The sequence below is a fragment of the Oratosquilla oratoria genome, chromosome 4, assembly GCF_046742065.1.
Source record: "Oratosquilla oratoria isolate Oo_2021 chromosome 4, ASM4674206v1, whole genome shotgun sequence".
In the NCBI taxonomy this organism is placed as follows: domain Eukaryota; kingdom Metazoa; phylum Arthropoda; class Malacostraca; order Stomatopoda; family Squillidae; genus Oratosquilla; species Oratosquilla oratoria.
Genome location: NC_134780.1, coordinates 39,519,898 through 39,546,097, shown reverse-complemented (window position 1 = coordinate 39,546,097; position 26,200 = coordinate 39,519,898). Strand labels below are relative to the sequence as shown.

The 26,200-nt window shown below is 42.9% G+C and overlaps 1 protein-coding gene across 15 annotated transcripts in view; it reads left to right on the top strand.

Annotated features, from left to right (window-relative positions):
• Gug (arginine-glutamic acid dipeptide repeats grunge) overlaps window positions 1–26,200 on the top strand; it is a 109,055-nt gene that overhangs the window by 49,810 nt on the left and 33,045 nt on the right. For all 15 annotated transcript variants that reach the window (XM_076183978.1, XM_076183977.1, XM_076183980.1 and 12 more), the window contains 7 exons: window positions 1,722–1,962; window positions 3,611–3,966; window positions 5,305–5,430; window positions 7,427–10,329; window positions 12,369–12,522; window positions 17,153–17,277; window positions 24,728–25,185. In XM_076183978.1, the coding sequence (XP_076040093.1) occupies window positions 1,722–1,962; window positions 3,611–3,966; window positions 5,305–5,430; window positions 7,427–10,329; window positions 12,369–12,522; window positions 17,153–17,277; window positions 24,728–25,185 (4,363 nt within the window). The remainder of the gene's footprint in view (window positions 1–1,721; window positions 1,963–3,610; window positions 3,967–5,304; window positions 5,431–7,426; window positions 10,330–12,368; window positions 12,523–17,152; window positions 17,278–24,727; window positions 25,186–26,200) is intronic.

Genomic DNA, 26,200 nt, shown 5'->3' with positions numbered 1-26,200 from the left:
GCTGGATGGAGTGAGAAATGGGGAGGTAAGGAGGAGAACAGGGGTGGAGGGGGAGTTGGGAGATGGGGTTGATGAGGGAGTGTTGGGATAATTTGGACACATGGAGGGAATGAGTGAAGAAAGACTTGTAAAAGAGGTATGGAAGGCAGATGTGGAGGGAGTGAACATGAAGGGACGTCCTAGGATGAGGTGGGTGGATGGGGTGAAGGGGGCTTTGGGGAAGAGGGGAATGTCTGTTGAGGAAGGACGGGAGAGGTACAGAAGACAGGGGTAAATGGAGAATGGTTGTATATGGATGATGATGTGATGCATGAGGTGGAATGGGCAGGGGGATGGGGGTGAGGTAGTATGTGTGAGCAAAATTTGACGCAGCCCGAAGGGATTTCTCCCCGTCTTCTCCTTTTATGCATGGGGGGACGGAGAGGGGGGGTTGCCAATTTAATGAAGCGGCCTTGCTGTGGATGTGCTGTGTCTTGCGACACTGCTTCTGACCCAGGGCAGTGGACAAGGTGCAGGGATGACCCGTCATCCAGGAGATGCTAAGATATGAGGGAGGGTGGAGGGGTGTGGAGTGTATTTAGGGATGGAATGGGTGGGAGCGATTTAATGCCTTTTCCTTTTTGGCTACCGCCCTTGTAAGGGGGAAAGAGCCTTGGTATATGTATGTATGTATGAGAATGTAATGGAATTTTGAATACATACATACATATACCAAGGCTTTTTCCCCCTTTCAAGGGAGGTAGCCAAAAAGGGAAAGGCATAAAAACACTCCCACCCATTTCATCCCTACATACACTCCACACCCCTCCCACCCTCCCTCTCATCTGAGCACCTCCTGGATGACGGGTCATCCCTGCACCTTGCCCACCGCCCTGGGTCAGAAGCAGTGTCGCAAGACACAGCACATCCACAGCAAGGCCGCTTCATTTAATCGGCGACCCCCCCTCTCCGTCCCCCCTTGCATATAAGGAGAGGACGGGGAGAAATCACTTCGGGCTGCGTCAAAATTTACTCACACATACTACCCCCCCCTGCCCATTCCTCCTCATGCAATCACAACATCATCCATATACAACCATTCTCCACTCACCTCTGTCTTCCGTTCTCTCTCTTCCTTCCTCAACAGACATTCCCCTCTTCCCCAAAGCCCCCTTCACCCCATCCATCCACCTCATCCTAGGACGTCCCCTCATGTTCACTCCCTCCACATCTGCCTTCCATACCTCTTTTACTAGTCTTTCTTCACTCATTCTTTCCATGTGTCCAAACCATCCTAATATTCTTTCATCAACCCTATCTCCCAAATCCTTTTTCACCCCTGTTCTCCTCCTCACCTCCTCATTTCTCACTCTATCTAGCCTAGTAACCCCCACCATACTTCTCAGACACCTCATCTCAAACACATTCAAACTCCTTCTCTCTTCTTCTCTTATGTTCCACGTTTCTGCCCCATACAGTGCTGTTGGCACAATCACTCCTTCATACAGTCTCCTCTTCACATCCATTCCCAAATGTCTATTCCTCATTACACTCTTTAATCCACCAAGGCATTTACTCGCTTCTCTCAATCTACATTCTACCTCCACCTTCACTCCACCTTTTCCTGCTACACTTGCACCCAAGTATCTAAAACTATCCACTTCCTCCAGTCGCTCTCCCTTAATGTTCACTTGCAGTTGAATACATAATGTTACATTATAATGATATTTCTGTTGTTACAGAGTGACCTAGTTTCCTTCTATTACTTGTGGAAGAAGACTCCTGCAGCAGCGGGTCACCGTCCCCACCGACGTCACCGTAGACAGAATGTGCTGCGACGTATCAGGACACCTAGGGCCCCACGTAATGCAGGTCCTTCAGACCCAATGGACCCATCCTCAGCCTCTGAACGTGACGATGATTCAGATGATTCAGACTCAAGAGATAGACAAGGTTATCACTGCAGACACTGTTTCACCACATGTAAGTATGAAACTAAATGATTGTTTTATTGTTTACTGAAATGGTGAGGTCTGTGTTGTTGAATCATCACAGGCAGACCTTGCAAGGTCTGTGGGAGGGCCTAAGGACTTGCTGTTGTGGAATGAAAGTTTCCAGTCAGTAAAGCTTAGGCAACCATTATTATTATTATTAGTCTCACACTTGTTCATTTCATAGCATGTCACATGGGACTTCCAGTTATTGGTGTTGATATTAAGCAGATCAGTGACTGCAAAATCAGGTTAGATTGGGGCATAGGAAATACAAAATTTGATGAAGAGAAATCAGCTCAGTCTGAAGATCAAGTGTCTGACACCTCTAAGTTGAAGTGAGATTGTTAATGGGCTTTGTAGATGGACAGCTGGGAGGTGCCTTTCTGATGTTCTTGTTGCAGACTACCTCATGCAGGTGCCTGTCATAGGTCTCGGCAAGAGATATAGGAATATTTATTTATTTATTTTGTTATTATTATTATCTTCAACTTTCTTCTTTCACACAAACTCCCAAACTCTGTCACCAGTTTCCTCAATCCCTCCTCTGATCCTGCTACAAATGCAGTGTTGTCCGTAAACAACAGCTGGCTCACCTCTTCTCCATTTTCTTTAAACATCTCCAATCCCTGACCCACCACCCTTGCATTTACCTCTCGCACCACCCCATCCATATATAAGGGATTTCTCCCCATCTTCTCCTTTTCTGCATGAGGGGACATAGAGGGGGTGGTCGCCGATTTAATGAAGTGGCCTTGCTGTGGATGTGCTGTGTCTTGCAACACTGCCTCTGACCCAGGGCAGTGGACAAGATGCAGGGATGAGCCGTCATCCAGGAGGTGCCAAGAGAAGAGGGTGGATGGGAGTGGAGTGTATTAGGGATGGAATGGGTGGGAATGGTTTTTATGCCTTTTGCTTTTTGGCTATCTCCCTGGTAAGGGGGAAAAGCCTTTGGTATGTGTATGTATGGGTATTATTATTGTTATTGTTATTATTATTATCATTATTATTTTCTTTTTATTATTATTATTATTTCTTTTTCTCCAAATTCTATTAGTTCCTTTTCTCAGAAGAGAAAGTTGTTACACCTAGTTGGCATATTATCTCCTGTATTAAATTGGTGAGAAGCAATGTACTGTGTCTTGCTACATTGCTTCTGACCCAGGGCAGTGGGTGGGATACAGGGATGACCCATCATCCATGAGGAGCTAAGATGAGGGGGGAAAAAAGGGGGGTGGAGGGGAGTGGAATGGGTGGGAGTAGGTACATGACGTTGACTTAGCTACCTCTCTTATATGGGGGAAAAAGCTCTTGGTATATAGATAGATAGAATTTAATTGATACCGTGTGCTACATTGCCTTGACCTGAGCATTATGGTGGGGTACAGGTATATGAGTTGCTAAGATGAGAAGAGCATAAGTTTTAATGTATATGAAGTGGATATGTGCTTTGATGTAGCCACCCTCCTTATAAGTGGGAAAGGACTATTGGTATGTATTTTAGATATTAATTGGGTGGTGATGAAAAGTCGGGGAATATGAACAATTTGGATAGATTTCTTATCATTTGCTGAAGAATTACAACTTTTTCAGTCTAAAAATTTAGATTACTAATGACCTTGTTATGCTTTATTTTTCAGCATCTCGGGATTGGCACCATGCTGGCAAAGAGAAACAGCTTCTTTGTTACGAGTGTAGAATTCATTTTAAAAAGTATGGAGATCTTCCAATTATCACCAATCCGAGGGATCCTCCCGCAACCACTGGGCAACCTCGACTTCCAACACCCTCAGAAGATGACCTCAGGATCAGGACAAGAACAAGAAGCAAAGAGTTGAACAACCGGCATAACCACCGGACATCTCGTCGATCAAGGGCCAACACTCCTGATCTTTTGACCGATGAATGTACAACACCTGACCGAAGAACACCAGACAGAAGGACACCTGACCGACGTACTCCTCGACAATCAAACGCTTCCCCGGCCCTCAAGAAGGTAAATTTGTCTAACCCAATTCTAGTATATTATTGTTTTGATAAATTTTGTGTATTGTTCCTAATGGATACTTAGATGGTCGTGTGAGATGGGTGTTAGAATCGTCTCACCCTCATTAATTTTAATGTCTCATCGAGACCCTCCCATCCATCTGGAGTTGCAGTCCTGGAGGGCTGGCACTTGGTTGCTGGAACAGATCCAAGATTTGTATCAATGTTGAATATCTTTCCTTCATTTTCTGACATTAGGAATGTCTGTTGAGGAAGGATGGGAGAGGACAGAAGATGGGTAAATGGAGAATGGTTGTGTATGGATGATGCTGTGATGCATGAGGTGGAATGGGTGGGTGATGGGGGTTGAGGGAGTTTATGTGAGAAATAATTTGACGCAGCCTGAAGGGATTTCTCCCCGTCTTCTCCTTTTCTGCATGAGGGGACGGAGAGGGGGGTCACTGATTTAATGAAGCGGCCTTGCTGTGGATGTGCTGTGTCTTGCGACACTGCTTCTGACCCAGGGCAGCGGGCAAGATGCAGGGATGACCTGTCATCCAGGAGGTGCCAAGATAAGAGGGAGGAAGGAGGGTGGAGGGTAGTGGAGTATGTTAGGGATGGAATGGGTGGGAGTGGTTTTTATGCCTTTGTTTTTTGGCTACCTTCCTTATAAAGGGGAAAAAGCCTTTGGTATATGTATATAGGAAAGCTAAGATGAGAGGGAAACAGTGGATAGTGGAATGGATGGGAGTAGGTGCTTGCCTTGGCTGGCTATCCCCCTTACAAGGGGGAAGAGGCCTTTGGTATGTAGATAGAGAAATGTGGATGTGAGGCAGATAATAGGGGTAGAAAGAGGATTGTGGAAAGCAGATTTACATGGAATGAACTTGAAAGGAAAACCAAGAATAAAGATGAATAGATAATGGTGAATGATTTGAGGCATGAAGAACATATTTTGACCAAGAATAGATGTATCCTTGTTGAACAACATGTTAGCAGGGTTAATGGGGTTAATAAAATGTTAATGTACAAGACTTCATGTACTGTATTGTACGTTTGTACAAAGACCGTGAGGTCTTGGTGTAGTGGACATGTGCATCTGAGTCCTGCAAAGGGGTTTAGTAGTTACATAGATTGTTGGCATGGGAACACCCAAATCTTCTCCTTGGCACTGGGATTGTATTGATTTGTCCTCTCTAAATACAGGGTCATGTGTGTGTGTGAATGAATGAGTGAAATGCCAGTGTGGGTGAATACAATGAATTTTTTTCACTTGATTGAATAGTGCCCATATTATGATGAATTTTGAATGATCATAAAACTAATTACAATATCTTTTTCTTTTAAGGGCTTTCCACCACTTTCTCAGAATATTGAAGATAAAGGGAGCAGAAGAAGTAAGAGAAGTCGTTTGGTTGAAGATGGGATGGCTCCTTCCACACCCAGCAAAAAGAAGAGAAGCACAAGTGCAGAGGTGAGGAGAACCAGTTTGGCAATGGGAGAGGAAAATACATAATTTGTTTAAAACTGGGAACATAGAGGCAAAAAGCTAGGTGGATGGTCTCTTGAGTCTTACTTGTTTGCAAATGATGTTGGCAGGTGCCTGTGTTTTTAAATCCCAGAGCTCTCACAAAGACATTAGTGTATATCTCCAACTTGTAGAGGAGGACATCTCTGAAAAGCTTAAATTGTTAGATTTTTATCCTCTGCTTCAAATGAATATATATTTTTCATAACAAATTATGAAGGGGGACAGAGGGGGGTGGATGTCAGTTAAATGAAGCAGTCTTTCTGTGGATGTGCTATGTCTTGCTACATTGCTTCTGACCCAGGGCAGTGGGTGAGATGCAGGGATGACCCATCATCTAGGAGGAGCCAAGAAAAGAGGGAGGGAGGAATAGTGAATGGGAGTGGAGTATGGGGATGAAATGGGTGAGAGTGGATTTATGCCTTTGACTTTGGCTACCTCCCTTGTAAGGGGGAAAAGCTTTTGGTATATGTATGTATAACAAATTAAGGTTGAGAAAGAGTGCTGGGATCTGTACTTGATGCTGTGTTAGAAGATCAAGTATGTGGGGAATGAATTTTAAAGTCCTATTGATTTGTCCTTCATGTATGATAATTGTTTGAATTGAATTTTGATGGAATTTGGTTGATAGAAATCTGTATATATACCAAAAGCTTTTTCCCCCTTATAGGGGAGGTAGCCAAGTCAAAGGCACATACCTACTCCCACCCATTCCACTCCCACCCATTCCACCCTTTTTCCCCCCTTTTTTTCCCCCTCGTCTTAGCTCCTCATGGATGGTGGGTCATCCCTGTATCCCACCCACTGCCCTAGGTCAGAAGCACTGCAGTAAGACATGTTAAGCTGAGTCCACACTTTTTGCATTTCCATGTATCATATCATCTTTGCGTACCAGCTAGTGATATGATATGGTGCAACAGGGTATTGTACCCACTTGTTGCATATCTGCCTGCTGTATACAGATACACAACAATTGGGTACAATACCCTGTTGCTCTGTATTGTATCACTAGGTGGTACGCAAAGATGATACGATACATGGAAATGCAACAAGTGTGGACCTGGCTTTACATACACAGCAAGGCTGCTTCACTTAATTGGCAACTTCCCCTTTCTGTCTCCTGCAGAAAAAAAAAGAAAATGGGGAGAAATCCCTTTAGGCTGTGTCAAAATATGATTCACACATCAGCACCCCATACCCCCAAATTATAGAAATATACAGTTAATATTGTTTTGATTGAGGTGAAGTACTGCCATTCTTTAGGTGTTGGTGTTTAGGTTTCAGATATGTGGTTGGGGTAAGAATTTCACCATTGTGTTACTGTGCATTTCATTAAAAAGCAACTTCACCATTGTGTTACTGTGCATTTCATAAAAAGCAACTAAGTGTGGTGGAATGAGGGTACTGGGGATCCCCATTCTGTATTTCTGTTATGTGAAGAGTCAGGTCCCTGTGTAAGGATAGGGAAAAGTTCATCGGTATATACATATTTCATTATGGCAAAGAAATAAGAAGAAATTCTTTGTATTTATTACTTTTTTCTGTCTTAATAGAACTTATTTATTGTGGTGCTTTGTTCTTACATGTATAAGCCTGAACAAAATAAATGAATCACATGAAGAATTATCACCCCAGTCTTCAACAGGGTGACAATTCTTCATGTGGGATATCCTAAGGTGACAATTCTTCATGTGGGCCATCCTGGGTTTACAATTCTTCGGTTGTATGAGTTGATAATAATAAGCACAACCCTCATTCAACCTAACCTTACCTAATGTAATCTTTATTCTACTGTTGATATTCGGTGTACTGGGGTGACAATTCTTCAGGTGGGATCTCATGGGGTGATGATTCTTCATGTGAGTGTTCTGGGGTGACAGTTCTTCATGTGACCCACAAAATATATATAATGTTATTGTTTAATGATTTATTGTCTTTACAGACATCAGGGCTGAGCTCAGAGGAGAGCTCTGATGAAGCGGAGTCGTGTGAAACTTCTGGTCCTGGTGCAGGACCAGCTTCCCCAGCTCCGAGTCAACCTCCAGCATTACCCGCAACAACTATGCACTCTGTACCATCAACAGCTCCTCATAGTGTTGTCGTTACTATTCCACACACAGCAGTGACCACGACTGTTGCTAATATGCCAACAATGACTTCCCGTTCAGTCACGTCTCCAGGACCGCAGATTGTTTCGTCAACGCCAACACACAATGTACCAACCATAACAACACACTCGGTGACATCAACAACGTCGCACACTGTGTCCACCATGGCTCCACATACTGTGTCAACTCCAAATCCTAATCCTAATCCTAATCCTAATCCAAATCCTAACCCTAATCCTAATCTTAATCCTAATACTAACCCAAATCCTAATCTTAATCAAAATCAAAATCCAGTTCCAAATCCCATTCCAAATTCAAATCCAAATCTAAATTCAAATCCTAATCTAAATCCAACTCCCAATCCTACTCCAAATCCAACTCAAATTCCAACTTCTAATCCTGCTCCAAATCCTACTCCTAATCCAACTCCTAATCCAACTCCTAATCCAAATCCAAGTCACAGTCCAAGTCCAAGTCCTAACCCCAATCCTAATCCAAATCCAAGTCTTTCTTTAGCTCCAACGACAGTCATGCAGTCGTTGCCAACCCCAGCTGTTGCTCATCAGCCCCTTCCCGTTTCAGCCCAAAGTTTAGTACCCAAAGTACCTCCACCTCATTCTCATCCGCCAAGTCCCCTCGGCAACCCAGTCATGGTATGTACACCCAGTACGTGTACGGTTGTGGGCCAACCCATTACCTGTGCACCGAACTCAGGGACTATGGTGGTCTGTACCCCAGTGGCTGGTATGGTTGCTACCGTAACTACACCTGCAGCAATGGGTATGAAGGTGCGCACAGACCGACCCATCTTAGGTAGCAACAGTGCATTACCCCCTGGTCACCCAGTGCCTACCATGGGCCCAACAATGCAGACCATTGCAGTGCCCGCTGTTTCTCCAGGTGCTTCTACTGGAATTGTATATAGGACTACAGCAGCCCCCAATATGCCTTCAACAGCTATTGCTAGCAGCAAAGCTGGGGGCTGTGTTGTGGGGCCTGTGTCGGTCAGCAGTGTCATCAGCCACGTTGCTGGTCGCCCAGGTGTCAGCATTGCCCGTATTCCTGCTGCCACTCAGGGACTTACCTGTGGCACACCATCACGGACTAACCCACACACCGTCGTAGCCCCACTGGCATGTGTTGCCCCGTCTGCTCCAACTACCTCAACAGTCACCAGCAGACCTGCATCAGTGGAAGAGAAGGGACAATTGATAAGAGCTCCAGCTAGTATAGTAGCACAACCTTTGCCCTTAGACAAGGCCAAAGTCAAACCAGAGATAGAGGGTCCAAGATATCCTGCGATATCAACGCCAACTACCTTGACCAGTATATCATCGCCAAATCCCCATGCAGCACCACCTCCTCCTCCTCCAGGAGCTCTACGATCTATTCCTCATCTTGGTTACTTACAGCCTGCTCATACTCCTACAAGTGCAGTGACTGCATCAACAGCAGTGCCAGTCAGTAGTTGCAGTGGCAGAACTGTGCAATATAGCGTAGCTCAAGGACAACCTTCACCTCAGCCCACTACTCGCCCTCCACCACCTGGAATACCTGTTTTACTTCCCACATACCCTCCAAATACTGGTCTTATAAGACTCGATCAGATCAAGAAAGAACCAGACTTGCCCTTGACTCGCATAGACCGACCAAAAGTGGAGCCTGATTTAGTCAAAACTGAACCCATCAAAGTAGAACCTAGGCAAGATATTAAGACTGAACGTGGAGATAGGCCAGAGATAATAGCAGAATTCAAATCTGAACCTCGTCATGAGATTAAGCAAGAAATAAAATCGGGAGCAACAAGTCCTGCAGTATCTGCAGGTCCTATAGCCTCCTTGCCTACTGCTTTGGCCATGGGGTACCCATACCCATACAGCTACCCATATGTGCCTCCCCACCTGTATCCCTCTCATCCCCGTTTGGCTGTAACACGGCCCTCGTCCCCTGTACAGCGGCCAAACAGTGCTGGTCCTCCATCTTCAGTACCAGGGATGACACCCTCGTCCTCTGTGCCCTGCATACCTCCCTCCATACCTAATGCACCTCCTTCAATACCTGGCCCAATAAACAACACCACTACATTTACAACATCCTGTACAACTACCAAACCAATTGCTGCCCTTAGTTCTGCTCCACCACCGCCACCACCACCTCACTTGGGACCTCCCTTTCCGGGAAGACTTCCTGGAACTACACAGCCTCTTGCTTCACCTGTCAAGATATCAGGAAGTCAGTTACCCATCTCGTCAGTCATACCTGGTGCACTAGTTTCAGTGCCTCCACCAGGAACTCTTCCACATCCACCTCCTCCTGCAGCACACACAGGGCCTGCTGTCAAACCACCAGTTCCAGCACATGCTCCACTTCCTGGATCATCTCTTGGGCCACCTGGGGCACCACCTTCTGGTCCTCCACCAGGTCCAGCACATGTTCCATCAGCTTCTGCACCACCTCCAGGTTTACTGCAGCATGCACCACCCCCAGCTGCACCTCCGCCACCTCCAGCTGTTCCACCTAATACACCTGGGCAACCTCCTACTACTCAGGCTCTTCCAGCAACTGTGACAGCCAGTAGTCATCCTGGCTTTGGTAGTAGTAGTGCAAACTTTGGAGGAAGTGGAAGCTACGAAGGGGAGGAGCATGATGATGGAGAAGAAGACACCCAAGTGAACAGAGAACCTTCTCCCGAGCCCAAGGTGGAAGACTCTGAATGTCACCGCTCACAAAGTGCAATGTAAGTCATAAACATTGTAAAAGATCAGAAAAAATGCCATGATAGAAGTCAGACTATACCACATCACACAAACACAGCCCACCAAATGCAACTTGAAAGCATCCCCAGTGCCTCACAACACTTCCATACAAAAACATACAACACACAGATCACAAAACAAACTCTCTTTGATAGACTTTCAAATTCTATATTTCATAACACCCCAGAAATTAAGACGAGCAAGAATTGCACTTCTATATGTTAAAAATGGTACTAGCACAGAATTGGCCTGACAACAGATCTAATGGCCTAGGTGTAACCACCATACAGAAGACTGAGTTTATTATACTACACTGTCCTACATTTACTCCAAACAGCTCCACAAAAATCTCTTCACTGAGTGACAAGACATTGAGGACCTAATTCTACACTGCCCAACTCACACCCATGGAAATAACTGTTGTAGCAAAATTAAATAAATTTTAGTGATATAAGGATTATAGAATAGTTGTATACACTTAGGTCTCTTAATCCAACACTTGTCAACCAACGCTTATAGAATAGTTGTATACACTTAGGTCTCTTAATCTAACACTTGTCAACCAACACTTATAGAATAGTTGTATAACTTAGGTCTCTTAATCCAACACTTGTCAACCAAAACTTGTGCAGACATTTGGGCCTAGGAACCCATTTTGGGCAGTGGTGGTGTTTTATGTCCCCAGGCCAATTCCCAAAGTGGGTTTATTTCCTGGGCCCAAACATCCACACTAGTGGCAGTTGGTGAGTGTTAGAGTAGACCTAGGTGTACATGAAATGTACATCACTGCATCATATAGTATGAGAGACCTATTGTTTGGTGAAGTACCTTATGAATGAATTTACATACATACATACATATACCAAGGCTTTTTCCCCCTTCCAAGGGAGGTAGCCAAAAAGGGAAAGGCATAAAAACACTCCCACCCATTTCATCCCTAAATACACTCCACACCCCTCCCACCCTCCCTCTCATCTGAGCACCTCCTGGATGACGGGTCATCCCTACACCCTGCCCACCACCCTGGGTCAGAAGCAGTGTCGCAAGACACAGCACATCCACAGCAAGGCCGCTTCATTTAATCGGTGACCCCCCCTCTCCGTCCCCCTTTGCATATAAGGCGAGGACGGGGAGAAAACCCTTCGGGCTGCGTCAAAAATTACTCGCACATACTACCCCACCCCCCCGCCCATTCCTCCTCATGCAGTCACATGAATGAATGAATGAATTTAGTTTTTAAATATCACAATAAGAATAAACTAAAGAATGTCATGATACCAGGGGATGGGGATGAGGTTAGGGAGTGGTTATGTGTGAATGATATTTTGATGCAGCCTGAAGGGATTTCTCCCCATCTTCTCTTTCTGCACAAGGGGATGGAGAGGGGGTGGGTTGCTGATTAAATGAAGTGGCCTTGCTGTGGATGTGCTGTGTCATGCTGCATTGTTTCTGACCCAGGGTAATGGGTGAGATACAGGGATGACCCATCATCCAGGAGGAGTCGAGAAAAGGGGGCAGGAAGTGTAGTGAATGGGAGTGGAGTGTGTGGGAATGAAATGGGAGTGGATGTATGCCTTTTGACTTTAGCCACCTACCTTGTAAGGGGGGAAAAAGCCCTTAGTTGTATGTATGTATGTACTTTTATATTATATGCAAAATTCAGTTCCCTTTGGTGTACTTTTTAAACTGTTACATATACAGGGATTTCTTGATTTATTCGTGTTTAGAATGTGTGGTTTTGGAATAACACGAGGTAAAAAAAATAGTAATTTTTTCATATTACACGGATTATTTAGATTACCATGATGTAAACAATTAAGTAACCAATAGTAAAACTTAACTGTTCACTTTGTGATTTTTACATTACATGATCCCCTCAGGAACATATCCCTTAGATAAATCGGGAAATCCCTTGACTTCAATTTTATGTAGAGGAAATATTTCTGATAGTCTTAGGTATGAACTAGTTGGAAAGTGTGGTACACTGCTGTGGTGATCCATTCAACCTTTTCTTTTACAGTTTCTTGAGGCACTGGAATCGTGGCGATTGCAATTCCTGTGCCCGAACAGACCTAACCTTCAAGCCAGTACCTGACAGCAAACTTGCTCGCAAACGAGAAGAGAGGATACGAAGACAAGCAGAGAAAGACAGGGAAGAAAGAGAGAGAGCACAGGTAAATATCTTTCATGAAAGGATAAATGCATCTAATTTTTTGTTCAAGTCAGTCAAATTGATATGGACATTAATATGTTTAACAAGGGTCATTATAATTGGGTTTTGGGAGTATCATGGTGCTACAAACTGTCTTGGGTATTGGCTGCACATTATTGTGAGGTTAAAATCTGCTCAGTAGCATGCAGCTAATACTTTAGGGTCTATATAGGGTGCCCCTATGGAGCAGAGCCATACTTCATTTTGTCTGTGATAGAGGAAATCTCTATTCATAGAGAAAGGATGCTACTTTATTACACTGTGACTGTACCTCTGGTATGCAGTCTCCCACTCTTAATGCTGTCCTGTACCACTTCTTCTCTGAATAAATAATTACTTTTTTGATGTACCCTGTGGTAGGGGAGAAAGAATATTGCCACCGAGTGTTCCCACTTGAGTCATAAAAGGCGACAAAACGGGACAGGGATATGACTAGGCATCTTACTCTGTAGTCCCAAAGGGACATTCCTAAAAAAAGAAAAGGCATAAGATGGTCTGGGAGGAGTTTTCCAAACAGAACACAAAGGGTTAAGTCTTATAATATGATTGGATGTGGTATACATGAGAATAAAGGAGAAGAGATAGGCAGTATGTTTGTGAGGAGAAAGATCGATGTGTTGGCATTGAGTGAAACTAAGTTAAAAGGGAGGGGCAAGTTTGAGTTTGGGAGTATAGTTGGGAGGGTGTCAGGAGTGAAGAAAGGATGAGGTAGAGAAGGGGTGGCTATACTAGTAAGTGAAGAGATAGGTAAATGTGTGGAGGAGTGGAAGGTTTCTTTAAGGTTAATGTGGATGAACGTGAAACTGGGAAGGGAGATGTGGGTCTTTGTAAGTGCATATAGGCCTAGTAGTGAGAAGAGTGTAGAGGAAAGGGAGGCTCTTTGGATATATTTAAATGATTGCATAGAGGATTTAGGGAGAAATGCCAATGTAGTGGTATTAGATCTCAATGCTAGGGTAGGAGATGAACCAATAGACAGAGTGGTTGGGAAGTGTGGAGTTCCAGGAAAAATTTGTAATGGAGAGTTGGTGGTGGAATTTGTCTAGAGAGTTGATGGTAACAAATACTGTGTTTAGTAAGAAAATCAAGCATAAGTACACATGGGAGAAGGTGGTGGATGGAAGGGTGGTAGATAGGGCTTTGATGGACTAGGTAGTGGTAACCAGGAGAGGAGTAGGAAGAGTTGGAGTATATGTTCTTAGGGAAGAGAGTTGGGGAATATCAGATAATTTTTTGGTAGAGGGTAAGTTGAGAGTGGAGGATAGATGGAGAAAGAGGAAAAGGATAGAAGTTAGGGAGGTGCTTAGAGTAAAATGCTTAAATGAGAAAGAAAAGGAGGAGTACAAGAAGCTGAGAGAAGAGTGCAAGAGAGCGAAGGATAGAGTAGAACTGGGAGTAGGGAGAGGAATGGGGATGTTTCAAGGAGGGAGTCAAAAGGTGTGCAAAAATTGTGTGTAGAACAAGGACAGGAGGAAATAGAAGGAAGAGTAGTGAGTGGTGGGATGATGAAGCAAAGAAGGTTGTAGAAGAGAAACAAACATTCATAGATTGGTTACAAAATAGGATGAGAGAATCATATGAGAAGTACAAAGAAAAGAGAAGTAAAGCATAAATGAAACAAAAACGAGAGCAGATGTAGAATGGGGTAAGACTATGACAGAATTTTGATAGTAATAAAAAGATGTTTTGGAAGGAAATTAAGAGAAGAGGAGGCAAATCAAATAGAAGAAAAGTTAAAAGGTGCAGATACAGAGATATATGGAAGAGATTGACAGAGTATTTTAGGGAGTTGGTAAACATGAAGGAGGATAGGGAGGGAAAGGTAGTTGCAGTGGGAAGCACTAAGAAAATGACAGTGATGCATGAGGAAAATGGAGGAGAAATAAGGAAAGATGAGATGAAAGCATTTATTAAAATGATGAGAACAGGTAAGGCACCTGTGTTAAATGGGTGTCATACGAAGTCTAAAAATGTGAGGTACAGTGATGGTGGGGCTGGCAAGGTTGTTTAATGTTTGTCTAAAAGAGGGTAGAGGACTGGAGGAGTGCCTGTGTAATTCCACTTTACAAGGGAAAATGGGGACAATAGTGAATGTAGTAGTTTCAGGTGATCAGCTTGTTAAGTGTAGTTGGGAGAGTTTTGATTGAGAGGATTAGGAGAGGAACAGAGGGAGCAATTGGTGAGGGATAGTGTGGGTTTAGGTGTGGAAGGCAGAGGTGGAGGGAGTGAACATGAGGGGGGGTGACCAAGGATAAGATAGATGGATGGGGTAAAAGGGCCATTGGGAAAGAGGGGAATGGAATTACATGAAGAATTGTCACCCCAGTCTTTGAAAGGGTTACAATTCTTCATGTTGGCTATCCTAGGGTGACAATTCTTCATGTGGGCCATCCTGGGTTTACGATTCTTTGGTTGTATAAGTTGATAACAATAACCATAACCCTCATTCAACCTAACCTAACCCTAACCAAACATAATTTTTATTCCACTGTTGATATTCAGCATACTGGGGTGACAATTCTTCAGGTAGGATCTCATGGGGTGATGATTTTTCATGTGGGCATTCTGGGGTGACAATTCTTCATGTGACCAAGGGAATGTCTGTAGAGAAAGGAAGAAGACAGAAGATAAGGGTGAGTGGAGAATTGTTGTGTATGGATGATGCTGTGATGCATGGAAGGGAGTGGGTGTGGGATGGGGGGTTGAGTCAGTATGTGTGAATGATATTTTGATGCAACCAGAAGGGATTTCTCCCCATCTCTTTGTCTGCATGAGGAGACGGAGAGGGGATTCACCTATTAAATGAAGCTGTCTTGCTGTGGATGTGCTGTGTTTTGCTACATTGCTTCTGACCCAGGGCAGTGAGCAAGATGTAGGGATGACCTGTCATCCAGGAGGAGCCAGGAAAAGAGGAAGGGAGGGATGGGAATGGGAGTGGAGTATGTGGGGGATGAAATGGGTGGGAATGGATTTATGCATTTGACTTTGGCTACCTCTCTTGTAAGGGGGAAAAAGCCCTTGGTACATGTATGTACAAACTGTAATCTGTACAGATACCAGTGCTATTCAAATCATGAAATACAAGTGTGAGGAGAGAAAAATTACTAGTTTTTGTGTCGAGGGAGGGGGACTCTTTAAATAAATTCAGTTCATATGGTTGTGTAAAGTTAGTGATGGATATCAGAAAATGGTGGTCATGCAAGACCCCCTTCAATGGTCTCACCTCATCTCTGGGCCAGACCCTAGATTTCTCTCTGTCAACTTCTGCCGTATTTCTTCCACCTCTTATAAGAAGGGCTAACAACCAGTAACTGCTTTTCTCCTACTACAATAAGCCGATGTCATAGGAACTGTCCCACACTGACACTGAAACACAAACTACAGCCCAAAGTTTCTTCCCTGAATGATTTATGAGAAGACCTTGAGAACTGTTGCCAGCCACTGTGGTGCTGCAGGTTTCTAGTCTGTGAAACCTGAGGTATCAGTTAATATAATTATGTTGTGTTGCTCAATTCAGCCTTTGAAATTCATTCTAATAGGTTTATTTCCACATGTCCACTGCCCAGTTCAATATTAAATTTGTGAAAATTTATTCACTTTGTCATGGACTTTCAGGTCACCCTTAACCACCATTTTTATTTTGTCATTGATAATTTACTGGCTCATGTCTTTTGGGGACAATATCATACCATGCTCAACTCCAATGCTCCTCTGTATTTTGTAAATTTGATTATGGCCAACACTATACAGCTTTATTTGACTTTGGATATGCCACTTTCAGTAGGATAATTGTGGCATATCCAAAAGTAAGTGATTTCAAGTAAATATTTGCGACACTGCCTCTGACCCAGGGCAGTGGACAAGGAGGTGCTAAGATAAGAGGGAGGGTGGAGGGGAGTGGAGTGTATTTAGGGATGGAATGGGTGGGAATGATTTTATGCCTTTTTCTTTTTGGCTACCTCCCTTGAAAGGGGGAAAAGGCCTTGATATATGTATGTATGTATGTACTTGATAGATATGCCAAGAGCCTGTCATATCTATAGGTGATGATGGAATTGAATATGCTGCAGTTTCTCTATATTTCCTACTTGAGGTGCCAAGATAAGAGGGAGGGTGGAAGGGAGTGGAGTGTAATCACCATAAATGGAATAAAATCTAGGTGGGGAAAAAACGATTAGACAACTTTATGGATGTGGATGACAGGTGGTAGTGTAGGCCTTATGGTCTTTTGCAGTCTCCTTTATTTCTTATGTTCTTATGTTCTTTTTGGCTACCTTCCTTGTAAGGGAGAAAAAAGCCTTGTTATATATATGTATGTATGATGCATGTATATACATACTTGCATATAATGTACATATATACACATCTGTATGTGTGTGTGTGTGTTAAATGGTAAATTTTTTGCTACAAGAGGGGCTTCAAGGGGTTATATTTTACTTAGGAAAATGCTGCCGTTTGAAAGTATAAACCTCAAGAAAATGGTTAAAACCAATTACTGTACAGTAACTCAGAACAATATATTTAGAGAATAAGCAACATCCACGAATTTAGTCATGTGGAAATATGTTAACTTGAATGCTTTGTATTTGCAGAGGAAAGCCAGTAGTAGTACTCCAGATAAACGTGGATCTCCTAAAACCTCAATATCAGCAGAGGCTTCCCTTTATGAACGTTATGCTCGGAATCCAGCTGATACACCTGCGCTCTCCAGGCTTAGGTAAGTAAAAAATTTTGTTTTATACATGGGAGATTTTCAGTTTGCTCATGTGAGAGCAGTGTTGTGGGGGACAGGTACTGAGGAGGAAGGAGTGTGTTGAGTGGGTTTTGTGTAGGAGGCAGATGAATGTTACAGCTGGGCCACCTCTCTTTGTAAGAGGGAAAAGGCCTATGGTATAAATTTAGTTGATAGTGTTCCCATAGACCCATGGAGTGAAATGATAAATGAAGGATTGGAGTGATATTTCCAAGAATTATTGAAATGAAAGTCAGTTATGGTAAACATTAGGTTTGTAGGTATAGTGAAATGGAAATGGGAGGAATTGAAAGGCATAGTAGTAGAGGAAGGATTAGGCTGTTGGCTGTGTAAGATTGGTTAGATAAGGTATTGTGGGAGGTATTGGAGATATAGGGGATACGACAGGAGGAAAGCTGATAAGAGCAGTCAATAGTTTTTACAATAGTAGAGCTTGTGTTAGAATTAGGAATGGAGAGAGTGAGGGGTTTGAGGTAAAGGTGGGACTTCGTCAGGGATGTGTCATGGTGCCATGGCTGTTCAATTTATATATGGATGGGGTGGTGCAAGAGGTAAATGCAAGGGTAATGGGCTGGGGATTGGAGATGGTTAAAGAAAATGGAGAAAAATGGGAGGTAAGCCAGTTGTTGTTTGCTGATGACACACTTGTAGCAGGACCAGAGGAGGGATTATAGAAGTTAGTAACGGGTGGTATATAGAGGGTTAATGGACTATATAATGGTGACCAGGAGTATGGTAGGAAGAGTTAAGGATGTCCATGACCTAAGGGGAGAGAGTGGGGGAATATCAGATCATTTTCTTGTGGAAGGTAAATTGGGAGTGGAGAATAGGTGGAGAAAGAGGAAGAGGGCAGAAGGTAGGGAGGTACTTAGAGTAAACTGCTTAAATGAGAAAAAAAAGGAGAATGAGTATAAGAAGAAGCTGAAAGAGGAGTGGGAGGGAGTAAAGGATAGAGTAGAACTAGGAGTGGAGGAGGAATGGGGATGGTTCAAGGAGGGAGTCATAAGGTGTGCAAAGATGGTGTGTGGAACAAGGGGGGCAGGAGGAAATAGAAAGGTAGTGAGTGGTGGGATGAGGAAGCAAAGAAGGGTGTAGAAGAGAAGAAGCAGGCATTCATAGATTGGCTACAAATTAGGACGAGGGAATCATATGAGAGGTACAAAGTAAAGAGAAGGGAAGTTAAGCATAAGATAAAGGAAGTAAAGAGAAGAGCAGATGTGAAATGGGGTAAGAGTATGACAGAAAATTTGAAAGTAATAAAAAGATGTTTTGGAAGGAAATTAAAAGAGGAAGAGGAGGTGAATCAAGTAGAGAAGAAAAGGTAAAAAGTGCAGATGGAGAGATGATAATGGAAGAGAAGGTAGTGAGAGGAAGGTGGGTAGAGTATTTTAGGGAGTTGCTAAATGTGAAGGAGGATAGAGAGGGAAAGGTGGTTGCAGTGGGAAGCGCTAAGAAAATGAGAGTGATGAGTGAGGAAAATGAAGGAGAAATAGGGAAGGATGAAGTGAAAGCAGCTGTTAAGATGATGAGAGCAGGTAAGGCACCTGGGTTGGATGGATGCCATGCAAATTGTCTGAAGAAAGGAGGTACAGTTATGGTGGACTGGTTGTTGGGGTTATTTAATGTTTATTTAAGAGAGGGTAGAGTGCCAGAGGACTGGAGGAGTGCCTGTATAGTTCCGCTTTACAAGGGAAAGGGGGACAAGTGTGAGTGAGGTAGTTTCAGAGGGATCAGCTTGTTGAGTGTAGTTGGGAAAGCCTATGGGAGGGTCTTGATTGAGAGGATTAGGAGAGGAAGAGAGGGAGTAATTGGTGAGGAACAGTGTGGGTTTAGGACAGGTAGGGGTTGTGTAGATCAGATTTTTGTGATAAGACAGATATGTGAGAAAGCTATAGGAAAAGGTAAGGATGTTTTTTGGGTTTTTATGGATCTGGAAAAGGCTTACGACAGGGTAGACAGGAAGGCACTGGGAGGTACTGCAGATATATGGGATAGGAGGAAAGCTGTTAAGAGCAGTCAAGAGTTTTTACAAGAGTAGTAGAGCTTGTGTTAGGATTAGAAATGGAGAGAGTGAATGGTTTGAGGTAAAGGTGGGACTTCGTCAGGGATGTGTTATGTCACCCTGGCTGTTCAATCTTTACATGGATGGGGTGGTGTGAGAGGTGAATGCAAGGGTAGTGGGTCAGGGATTGGAGATGGTTAAAGAAAATGGAGAAAAGTTGGGGGTGAGCCAGTTGTTGTTTGCTGACGACACTGCGCTTGTAGCAGGATCAGAGGAGGGATTGAGGAAGTTAGTGACAGAGTTTGAGAAGGTGTGTGAAAGAAGGAAGCTGAAGATAAATGTGGGCAAAAGTAAGGTGATGAGATGTACAAGGGGAGAGAGTGACAGCAGGCTGGAAGTGAGCATAAAGGGTGAAAGACTGAAGGAAGTGGATAGTTTTAGATACTTGGGTGCGAATGTGGCAGGAAAGGGAGGAGTGGAGGTGGAGGTAGAATGTAGATTGAGAGAAGCAAGTAAATGCCTTGGTGGATTAAAAAGTGTAATGAGAAATAGACATCTGGGAATGGATGCTAAGAGGAGATTATACGAAGGAGTGATTGTGCCAACAGCACTGTACGGAGCAGAAACATGGAACATAAGAGAGGAAGAGAGAAGGAGTTTGAATATGCTTGAGGTGAAATGTCTGAGAAGTATGATAGGGGTTACTAGGCTAGATAGAGTGAGAAATGAGGTGAGGAGGAGAACAGGGGTGGATAGGGAGCTGGGAGATAGGGTTGATGAAAGAGTATTGGGATGGTTTAGATACATTGAAAGAATGAGTGAAGAAAGATTAGTAAAAGTAGTGTGGAAGGCAGAGGTAGAAGGAGTGAATATGAGGGAGCGTCCTAGGATGAGATGGATGGATGGGGCGAAAGGGGCATTACAAAAGAGGGGAATGTCGGTGGAGGAAGGATAGGAGAGGACAGAAGATAGGGGTAAATGGAGAAGGTTTGTATATGAATGATGCTGTGATGCATGAGGGGGAGTGGGTGGGAGATGGGGGGTGAGGAAGTATGTATGAGAAAAAATTTGACGCAGCTCGATGGGATTTCTCCCCATCTTCTCCTTTTCTGCATGAGGGGACGAAGAGGGGGGGGGGGTCGCGGAATTTATGAAGTGGCCTTGTTGTGGATGTGCTGTGTCTTGCGACACTGCTTCTGACCCAGGGCATTGGACAGTATGCAGGGATGACCCATCATCCAGGAGGTGCCAAGATAAGAGGGAGGGAGGAGGGTAGAGGGGAGTGGAATATATAGGAAATGGAATGGGTGGGAGTGGTTTTTATGCCTTTTTCTTTTTGGCTCCCCCCGTGTAAAGGGCAAAAAGCCTTTGGTATATGTATGTATGTATGTAGTAACAGTATTTGGGAAGGTGTGCAAAAGAAGGAAGTTGAAGATAAACGTGGGTAAAAGTAAGGTGATGAGATGTATAAGGGGAGAGGATAGCAGCAAATTGTAAATGAGTATTAAGGGAGAGAGACTGGAGAAAGTGGATAGCTTTAGATACTTGGGGGAAAATGTGGTGGGAAAGGGAGGAGGAGAGGTGGAGGCAGGATGTAGCTTGAGAGAAGCAAGTACAGTAGACCCTCGTTTTACGCGGGGGTTAGGGACCGGGAACCCCCACGTAAAACGAAAATCCGCGTAAAATTCTGCCACTGAAGGAGATATACCAAAACAATCATTAGAACCCTAATAATTTTATTTCCACAATGAATTGCCATATTGAACAAAATAATACAATAGAAAAATAGGAAAACAATACAATACAAACAAAAGAACAAGAAAAAACAGTGCATGAAATGAATATATGTAGAAGGGGTAGTAGTCTAGGTAGCAGTCTAGTCGGACTCGGCATCAGAATTAGCTGGACCACCACGTTTCTGTAAAAACATGGTGATGGGCAATTGTACTCGGCGCTATTTCATGTCCTGCAAAACGGCTTTGTAGGGCGCCATAACACTGTTGATGCCATTCTGCGCCGCAATTGCCCTCACCATGGATGTGTCAGTCTCATAAATGGCAGCCTTGAGAGCGGAGGCCTGTTTTATCAAGGCTGCCAATGAGTCCAAAGTTAATCCTTCCTGTGGCTGGCTTTCTTCTTCAACATTGCCCTTCTCCTCCTCCTCCTCCTCCTCACTGGCCGACTGGACGAGTTCCACCAGTTCCTCCTCAGACAGCTCAACTGCATGGCCACGAACCAGTTCCCGAACCTCTTCTTCCTCCATATCTGCAAATCCTTCACCGCCAACTTCCTTTGCTAAGGCTACAGTCTTCTTCACCTGATCTTCCACTTGCTCATCCGCTATATATATATACAAAAACCCAAAAACCCAAAAATCCGCGTAAATTCAAAACCGCGCATAAAAAATCTGCGTAAAACGAGGGTCTACTGTAAATGCCTTTTGGGATTAAAAAGTGTAATGAAAAATTGACATTTGGAAATGGATTCTAAGAGGAGATTGTATGAAGGAGTGCTTGTGCCAACAACACTGTATGGGATAGAAACATGGAACATAAGAGAAGAGGAGAGGAAAAGTTTAAATGTGTTTGAGATGAAATGCTTGATAAATATGGTAGGTGTTAATAGGCTAAATAGAGTGTGAGAAACAAGGTGAGGAGAGTGGGGATGGAAAGGGATTTGGGAGATAGGGTTGATGAAAGAGTATTGGGATGGGTTGGACACATGGAAAGAAAGAGTGATAGTGATGAAAAAAAAAGAAATTAATCGCAAGTTTATTTATTTATTTATTTTTTTTGAACGACCAAATTTGTTCAGGTTTAAGTACTTGATTCATCCCTCCACATATGCATATCTACCTTATCCTAAGAGACATCAGACACAGTATAAAAATAAACAAGTAATTGACCTTTTTAGTCAGGACTCAGATGCTGCAACAAGTGTAGATACTGTACTGTATATGGGCCAATATGGCTACCTTACAAAATTTACTCTTAGTATAATCTTCAAAGATAAACACTCCAAATTTCCTTGTCATGAATGGTTAAACATACACATGAAATAGGATATACAATAAGGTATGCACAAATTGATCATGGTCTATGGGCCTGGAAAATATTTAAAAAAAAATACAAAAATATCCTTTTTTTTCAATTTTTTTATTATTATGATTTTTTTTGAGTTGCATCTATATGAGTGAAGAAAGATTAGTAAAACTGGTGTGGAAGGTGAACATTTGTGGGGGGGGGGTGACCAAGGATGAGCTGGATGGATGGGGTAAAAGGAGCATTGGGAAAGAGGTGAATGTCTGTTGAGGAAGGAAGGGAGAAGACAGAAGATAGGGATGAATGGAGAATGGTTGTGTATAGATGATGCTGTGATGCATGAAAGGGAGCGGGTGTGGGATGGGGTTGGTGAGGAAGTATGTGTGAATGATGAGGGGAAGGAGGGGGGGTTGCTGATCAAATGAAGCGGTCTTGTTTGTCATGCTGCATTGCTTCTGACCCAGGGCCATGGATAAGATGCAGGGATGACCGGTCATCCAGGAGGAGCCAAGAAAAGAGGGAGGGAGGGAAGGGTGGTGAATGGGAGTGGAGTTTGTAGGGATGAAATGGGTAGGAGTGGATTTGTGCCTTTGACTTTGGCTACCTTCCTTGTAAGATGGAAAAAGCTCTTGGTGTGTGTGTGTGTATATATACAGTATATATATATATATATATATATATATATAAATGTGTATATACAGTATATATGTATATATATATATATATATATATAAAGGTGGAGGTAGAATGTAGATTGAGAGAAGCGAGTAAATGCCTTGGTGGATTAAAAAGTGTGATGAGGAATAGAAATTTGGGAATGGATGCTAAGAGGAGACTATATGAAGGAGTGATTGTGCCAACAGCACTGTATGGAGCAGAAACATGGAACATAAAAGAGGAAGAGAGAAGGAGCTTGAATGTGTTTGAGATGAAGTGTCTGAGAAGTATGATGGGGGTTACTAGGCTAGATAGAGTGAGAAATGAGGAGGTGAGGAGGAGAACAGGGGTGGAAAGGGAGCTGGGAGATAGGGTTGATGAAAGAGTATTAGGATGGTTTGGACACATAGAAAGAATGAATGAGGAAAGACTGGTGAAGGAGGTATGGAAGGCAGATGTGGAGGGAGTGAACATGAGGGGACGTCCTAGGATGAGATGGATGGATGGGGTGAAGGGGGCATTGGGAAAGAGGGGGATGTCTGTTGAGGAAGGACGGGAGAGGACAGAAGACAGGGGTGAATGGAGAATGGTTGTATATGGAAGATGTTGTGATGCATGAGGTGGAATGGACGGGGGGATGGGGGGTGAGGTAGTGTGTGTGAGCAAAATTTTGACGCAGCCCGAAGGGATTTCTCCCCGTCCTCTCCTTTATATGGGGGGACGGAGAGGGGGGTCGCCGATTTAATGAAGCGGCCTTGCTGTGGATGTGCTGTGTCTTGCAACACTGCTTCTGACCCAGGGCAGTGGACAGGGTGCAGGGATGACCCGTCATCTAGGAGGTGCTAAGATGGGAGGGAGGGTGGAGGGGTGTGGAGTGTTTTCGGGGATGGAATGGGTGGGAATGATTTTATACCTTTTCCTTTTTGGCTACCTCCCTAGCAAGCCTTGGTATATGTATGTATGTATATATATATATATATATATATATACATATACATATATATATATATATATATACATATACATATATACATATACATATATATATATATATATATATATATATATATTGCAGTAATTCACAAGGCACACGTGAAAATAATTTGCTGAAAAAAACACTGGGAAATAAAAAACTTAGTCTGAACATTTTCATTAATTTAAGACATTATCAAGGAATACACAGTTACAGAGACATAGGTGGATATATATATATATACATAAAGTAGTAGACAAGCTAGGAAACATGGGAAGGACACACAAGATGCTTCATAACCAGGTTGAGAAGTGTGTACTTTTAAGGACATTTGGTCATATGATGTTACATCACCCCGGCCTGGTAACACTTGGAACATTTTGTACAATTATCTTAATAATAAAATCAAGTTTATATAAACCTAAACTTCAATTAATATTTTGATTGAAGTTATGCTTAATGTGATTGGATTCGATAATGTTTCTTTCTAATAAAGATCTACATGAAATTATTTCATTAGAATTATCCCAGTCAATAGGCTGGTTGTGGTCTCTTACATGAACAAAAAAGGCCACTGGAACTTTGCCCACTCCTTACACTATAGCAAGGTTGCTTCCTTTAAATCAACACATAACTGTGTATATGGGGATTCATATCATGAGAAGTATGTGCATGCATATGTTTAGAAAGTAAAAATGACAGCTATATTTATTTACTTAATTTTATTATTTTTTTATGCAGTGAATATGCACGACCTCACACTGGACTGTCTCCTGGTCCTGGACGACACCCTGGCCTTGGCCTGTCCCCTGTGGGCACCAGCACTGCGGCCACCTTAGATCCTCTGTTGCACTTTCCCAGTATGGCATCCCTTTATCAGCCGGGAAGCCGAGAACGAATGGAGATTGAGGCCTTGGAGAGGGAAAAGAGGGAAAGGGAACTAAGAGAGTTGCGAGAAAGGGAGCTTACGGACCGAATGAAGGAGGAGATCTTGAAGAGGAGTTCACTAGATCCTGCGGCTCATCATCCTGGTCTCACGGCCCACTGGTTGGGTGGCCGATACCTTACTCCGGCCATGCCACCGACATCCCTAGCGCATGGTTTTCCACCACCCAGCCCTGCCAACCTGTACTCCAGTGCATCAGCGCTCATGGCATCTGAGCGGGAAAGGCTGGAACGGGATCACCTTGATAGATTGGGTAAGTGTACACAGCCTTGTGTCTTTGCTTTTTTTTATTTATTTATTTATTTATTTATTTATTCATTTATTATTATTATTATTATTATTATTATTATTATTATTATTTTTTTTTTATTATGTAATTTTTTTGGAAAGAGTTGATGGGCAGAGCTGTTTGGAAGATACAGGGAGGGAACTTGCATAATACTATTGCATTGTGATTTAAGCATGATTATTATATGGGCAGATCTCTTCCATAAATTTACTTTGGGTCTGTATCTCTATAGCTAAATTACTGGACCAAAGTTGGGGAAAACCATGTCTTTTCTGTCTCTTTCAGTAGAAGGTAAAATATTTAGCATGTAGGCATCTTGTCTAATGACTGCATCCATTGCCCTACTGGCCTTCCACACCAAAAAAAGAAAATATTACAATGAAAAGAAGAAATGTGATGATATAAGAACTATAAAGCAAACAACTTTTAGTACTGATGTGAAATTCAATTTTAAGTATTGGGCACACAACACTGCTGTAAAGCTGAAAATGCTATTTGTTTAATTGAAATCACATCTGGATGAGACAGAATAAGAGCTCACTTGTGTATGAATGAAAATATATAAATATTAGCTCTGCATCATTATTCCACTCGTTTTTTAGAGTATATTAATACCCATGATTGCTGTATATTAGAATGTACTTTACAACTGCTTAGGGACTTTGGTTTTTAGAACCAGTAGGATTGTTATGAGCTTATAGCTGGGGACTGGAACTGGCCTTTTATTTATCTATTTATTATTTTTTTTTATTTCATATACTTATTTGTTGTATTCACTTATTACTTATTTGTTGTATTCACTTATTTGATTTATTCTATTTGATATACTTTTGTCTAATTATTTACTTTGAGTTTATTTATTTGATTATTTTATTTATATATTTGTTTATTTATGTTTTGTGGGTGTGGGTGCATGCTTGTACTCACACCTGTACGCACCCATTTTAATCCTTTGATTGCAGGAGGGCTTCCCTTTGAT